Source organism: Cyprinus carpio, chromosome A9 (assembly GCF_018340385.1).
Source record: "Cyprinus carpio isolate SPL01 chromosome A9, ASM1834038v1, whole genome shotgun sequence".
In the NCBI taxonomy this organism is placed as follows: domain Eukaryota; kingdom Metazoa; phylum Chordata; class Actinopteri; order Cypriniformes; family Cyprinidae; genus Cyprinus; species Cyprinus carpio.
The window spans coordinates 7087506-7093771 of NC_056580.1; the positions used below are offsets into that span (position 1 = coordinate 7087506).

The 6266-nt window shown below is 36.7% G+C and overlaps 1 protein-coding gene across 2 annotated transcripts in view; it reads right to left on the reverse strand.

Annotated features, from left to right (window-relative positions):
- Positions 1–3683: 3683 nt before the first annotated feature.
- The window catches only part of LOC109103804 (poliovirus receptor-like), a 12173-nt gene continuing 9590 nt past the window's right edge, over positions 3684–6266 (reverse strand). The window contains exons 5-9 of one of the 2 annotated variants that reach the window (XM_042763332.1): positions 5536–5672; positions 5165–5255; positions 4422–4467; positions 4073–4127; positions 3684–3886 (exon numbers count right to left, since the gene is read on the reverse strand). In XM_042763332.1, coding sequence (XP_042619266.1) covers positions 3855–3886; positions 4073–4127; positions 4422–4467; positions 5165–5255; positions 5536–5672 — 361 coding nt within the window. In that variant the 3' untranslated portion in view covers positions 3684–3854. The other variant, XM_042763331.1, reaches the window with a different exon arrangement.

A 6266-nucleotide genomic window follows, 5' to 3' on the forward strand; every position in this document is an offset into this window, starting at 1 on the left:
TCTTTAGAGTTCCATAGAGACCACAAAACCTCTAAAATGCTTTTGCGGGGTAACAGAGATGTGAGCCTCTGATTTATAGCATCTACTAGCATCAAAAACTGATGGAATTTTGGCATGTGTCCTCAGATTATGCTGTTGACCATGTTTTGAAATTTATAGACATTGTGCTAAAAAAGATACGGATCACATTTCATCAGCTTGTATTAGCTGCTGAGAGAGAGAGACCTTTCAACATCTCTTTAATTACAAAGAGAGAGAGAGAGACCTTTCAACATCTCTTTAATTACAATCCATTAACACAAAAAACATACATCATTAAACACAATCCATTACTTCATAAATACATACTTAAATCAAATTATTTAAAATGAATTAATACAACCTCCCTCTTCAGTGGGTTGACACAAAATATTTCCAACACCCCATAAAGAAAAGAAACATTCAGTATCATTCACCAATTCATAATACTTATACTCCATAACCATCCTACTTTTTACCAGAGCTCTAAACATGTTCAAAGGATCAGTATCACTGTTAAGCAGCTTTTTACTCTTTCTTGTCAGCCAAATTGCCATTTTTGCCTTTGTCTCTCAACACACCAAGAATTCCTAATAACCTTGAACATCCAATGAATATATGAAATACGGTTTCTGAAAGACCACAGAACAAACACTCTTCTCCTTGCAAAACATTTATATGAGCTTTATAACGGTTTGTTGCAATAATCCAATTATAAATCTGCCATTGCAAGTCCCCACTTCGTTTTTCTATTGATTTCTTATACAATGATCCCCAACATCCTTTTGGAGAAGTAGTGTTGTTATTGGTGGCCTGTTTTAATTTTAGTTTTAGTCGAGTCTTTGTGTGAAGCTGTCATTTTAGTTTTTATTAGTTTTAGTCACGTTCATACTCTTTTTAGTCAAGTCTAGTTTTAGTAGACAAAAACTGATGAAATTTTAGTCTAGTTTTAGTCGACGAAAACTGATGACATTTAGTCTAGTTTTAGTCAATGAAAATTGTATTTTAGTCTCTTTTTAGTAATGCAGTTCTATTTAACCCAGTCAATATAGTATAAGTACCTAGTATGGACGAAACCAAAATGTTCTTTTAGCCAAACCCATTTCAAACAAGGTTATCTTTATATTATTGTTACCTTATAGACTCAAGAATACATCCATTCCAGACATGGAAGACTCTCTGATTTAAATTTACATTTATTTTACCAACCAAACATGTTAGAAGTAGCCTACACACACATAAATTTAAATAAAATAAATAAAAACAATTTTTCAAATTTTTCTCCCAAAGACGAACCCCGGCTGGCCGGCCATCGGTCCCTTTCTCTGTGTCAAGGCTGATTTATACCCGACGCGTCCGCAAGTTCGCTTGGGTGAGCGTGGAAAATATGACATCATCGCGGTGTTGCCAGAAGTCCGCCTTGAGTGCATGTGAACTCATTTCTTGTGGCGGAGTGCACAGCATTTTTTGTAACTTTCCGCATAGCTCCGCATCCGAACATGCATGAGTTCAGGCCAGGGCGATTCTAGCCGAACATGCACGAGTTCAGGGCGATTCTAGCCGAACATGCACGAGTTCAGGGCGATTCTAGCCGAACATGCACGAGCTCAGGGCAATTCTAGCCGAACATGCACGAGTTCAGGGCGATTCTAGCCGATAATGCACGTCTGTGTCGGGTTTTTGTGTGAAACAGAAGCAGTTGAATGTGAAGTTCAAACTCCATCAGGTGCTTTTTGACGGAAAAGAAAGTTTGCAAAAGTTTGTTGCAAAAGAAAGTAGTCCTCCATCAACCTCCTGCCAATCTCCTACATTTACATCCACACTGATGCTATGGAATACGTTCTTAACTATCTCTTCTTCCAATGGTATTACAGGAAAAGACTCCTGAATTGATAATTTTTCAACAGTCTGAATAGAATGGATACCAATCTTCATGGCCAGATTTTCTGCAGAAATCCATTGATCCCTTGACCTAAGATTTTACATATTCCTGCTCTAACCAGACTTGTGCAGACAACCTTAGATTTTAAAATCACACCAGATAAAAGAGGATTACAAATTAAAGGTTGTTCATGAACGCACTCATGGGTTATCTCAGATTGCTCTCTTTTAACAATAAATATTTGCCACGCATTTAATACTGATGCATAAAAAAAAGAGTGTCCGTTAAAATCCACTTCCTTCAAATTCATTAAAAAGAGGTGTCTGTCCATCCGCCCCACTCTATTTAATAAAACCAAATCAACGCATTCAAAACAACGCAAATTTTTTTTTGTTGCAATAATCATATAGGAAGCGTCACTGTGTTGAATGCAAAACAAGATATCCAAAGACTCAGACTGCACATTTAGAAATGAGAACTTGAAAACTTGTCTGGATCCAGCAAACTTTTCAAAATGAATTTGTTCATTAGAAATGAATAGAGGCATGTGTGAAATGGTACCTGAACCTTAGTAGCAACTCAGTTCTTTTTGAATTTGCTCATTAGTAATAAATGGAGGCGCATTTGAAATGGTGACCTTAGTAGCAGGTGCATGCAAAGGCATTACTTGCAGCAGTGTGTCGGAAACAACAATTCCTTTTTCAACAAGGCTGTTTACGAGTTTCTCATCTTTAAGAAACACCACCACAGCCTTGTTCATTCTAGAGGCCGACACTATATTTACATGCCCAACAAACTCGCCCATTGCTAGAAGCACGTCTTCTACCGTAACTGCTGGATCCGAAAAAACTTTACATCCATTCCTGATAGAGAACCCTGGCATTCCCTCACCTGAGAGAGACGCCATGGCTTCCCAATCACACCGGTGTTTTTCTTAAACTAAATAATAAACCAAAAACGTGATAAATTAATCTCCCCCCAAAAAAACATAAATAGAAAAAAATAGAAATTAACCTTGAAAGCCAATTCAAGCGTGCAGCTCTCGCATCCAACACCACGCTTCCACCCCCAGCATGCAATCCACATGCAAGAGAGAGAGAGAGAGAGCGAGAGAGAGAGAGAAAACTCAGAGACTGAAAAAAAAAGAGAAGCAAACTAAATTCAGAGAGGACAACAAAAGGAAGAAAAAGAACGACAGTTAACCCACAGCCATCTGTCTGTGGTAACTGTTAACACATCCCTAAACCCCAATCATTTTTTAGGTTTAACAGACATCTGTGGATATAAGATATCCTTTTCTGCCTCTTGCATCAGGAGAAGGGAAAGCTGTACATAATGCTTAATTTTTTTAAGGAGGGACTTTTGCAGGTTTGACATATAATATCACTCCCCCTTCAAAGGTACTTTCCAGCACATCTGTTCTACTTTTGGTTTCACTCTCTCACTTGAATCCCCTCTTACCAGTCCTTAAAAACTTTCAGTTTGTCCCAACTAGTATTATTCTCCTCCAGTGGTAGGATTGTGAAAAAATTTCAGGGGGGATGGTGTGGTCAGTTTCTTTGGGTTGGGGTTTGTCCCATAGCTAATTTTATACAATGATTATAAAACTTGTCTAAAAATGCTTTTATTTACTGAATAATTTGCCTTATTAAAGGGGTCATATGATGGGATTAAAATTTTTCCTTCTCTTTGGAGTGTTACAAGCTATTGGTGCATAAAGAAGATCTGTAAAGTTGCAAAGGCTAAAGTCTCAAATCCAACGAGATATTCTTTATATGAGAGTCAACCACACCCTCCTAAAATGGCTCGTTCTAACACGCCCCCACATCTCTACGTCACTATCTGGGAAGATTTGCATAATGCCGCCCAAATGTTCACGCAAAGAAAGAAGGCATAACCTTTTATTCTCGCTGTTGCAATGATTCTCGATGATGCGCTGGTCCAAAAACAGCTGTCAATGTCTCTGATCAGAAAAGCTCTCCATTTCTGTGAAACATAGATGCAATTTTAATTTGTAAATTTAAATGTAAAAGATGTCAGATGAACAAGATTTTAACTGAGCCACATCAATTAATGTATAGAGCATGAGCTTTATTAAGACTATAAACTCATTCTGATTCATGTCTACATAAATAAAAAGTGTTTGTAACTGCACAGGAGAGAATGGATTACCACTTTCATCCTGATCATCACGGTCATCCTCCTGTCTTGGTTGTCCTGCACTGTCCTGTGGGAAAGTTTAGGCAAAGTATAATCGTGAATAAAATCTAAACAATTCACACTAGAATTTGTGGTCATTGAGATTTTTACTTTGGAAAGAAATGAATATTCAGCCATGATGCATTAAATTGATCAAAAGCAACAGTAACCACATTTATGGTACAAATTCAGCTTTGATATCACATGAATAAATTCAATTTTAAAACACACTCAAACAGAAAACGGTTATTTTAAATTGTATTAATATTTCACAACAACAAAACCCTCATCACTGGAATGCCGTGGTACAACAAAAACCCACCTGTGCTCTCTCATCACTGGAATGTCGTAGTACTTGAATCCATTCCCTAAAATTAAGATAAATTTAACATGGCAGGACCAGATCGACCACATGTTGCTTCAGTCTGCTGTCACGTTCATAACCCAGCTCAGTGGTCCTTAAACCTGTTCCTGGAGCCTCCCAACACTGCACATTTTGTCTCTTTGTCTGACACAAATACTTCAGGTCTAATTATTACTATTTATGGACTAGAGATCGACCAAAATTGATTTTTTTTTAGAACTGATACCGATACTGATTATCTGCATGTTTATGTGACCAATAACCAATATGCAGAACTGGTGTTTATTTATTGTGTTCATTCTGTGTTTGACACAAAGATAACAACAATACTGAACTGAACATGTTACACGTTTCCACAAATATAAAATTGTGAATTTAGCAATGTTTCAAAATGTTATGTATATTTATAACACTATAATTTGTTTTATATTACACTGCAATTAAATTAAAACAAACTATTTCAAACTAAATTAACACTGATGCATTTATAAGTTAAAATTTTTGCCAAGACATTATCATATTAAAAATCAACTATAATTGTGATTGTGTCAAACAAACAGCTCATCACTGGAAAATGTTGTTTGAACATAATTTATTATTGTAGGGCAATATTACAATATGACCCAAAACAAACTAAACTTGTGATACAAAAGATCCAACCCCTCAAATCACACTAAGACAAATAAAGAATTCAAACTCACTGTTTGTATCTGAATATCACACCAACAACAACAGCAAGAACAGCACAACAGATGACAAAACCAAACAGACCCCAACAGACGGTGCTGGATTCTAGGAAAGAGGGATGGAGAGAAGTAAAAGCGTCATGTCCACACTTCTACTAATGCATGCATTTTACTGCCAGTTTTATCTAAGTGTTGCATGCATACTTATATCTTACTGTCAAACGCATTAATGTAAATGTTCTGTTAACACAACTGAAATTATGAAATAGAAATTTTCAATTCAGTTCTGTTCAGAGCAACACACACACAACCTTATTCATAGCATAAGAGTTTCAAGAACCTCAAACGACATGTACCATAAACAATAAACACAAAAATAGACTCACCAGTGTGAACATTGATATACAGGGAACCTAATGAACTTCCATATTTGTTTGAGGCATTACAAATGTACAAGCCATTAAAGTCAGGGGACAGTTTTGGCATAGGAAGCTTGTTGCCTTCATAATAGGGAGTACCTTCTCTGTTAATAGAGAAATATGAAAGATCAATGAGTATGTTCTGCTAGTACATAACAGTACACTTGATGGTCAGTAGTAAACTATCTGTAAAAAACTAAAACAAAGTTGGATAACATCAGGAAAAAAATCAACTAGCAACCACAGGCCAACAGCTCAGCAACTTATCAGAACATCCATGCATCTGTCTCTCTTTGAAACCTAAAAGCCTACAACCTTTGCACTTGGCAGACAAAACAACATACAGAAAGTAGAAATGAAATCAAAACTGATCTTATTTTCTAAATGCACGTTACTGGTCTTATTGTGAATGATTCAGCCATGCATTACATTTTTGACCTTGTAATCTTTAATCAAAATGTCATAACTTGCTCTCCTTGTGATGCGACTCACTTGATGTCTATGACGTATAGTATGTACACCAATGTTGCAGTTAATCTGCCTTCATTCCGATGTGCAGTGCTCACTCTCTCACGATGGATAAAATCAAGTCCTGTCCTATGTTCTTGCTCCCTAAGATGTTCACTATGGAAATATGTCCCGATATGGCAGTAAAGTCTTGGAACCTGTGAGCCTGGCAGTTTAGCCAAAATATGCAA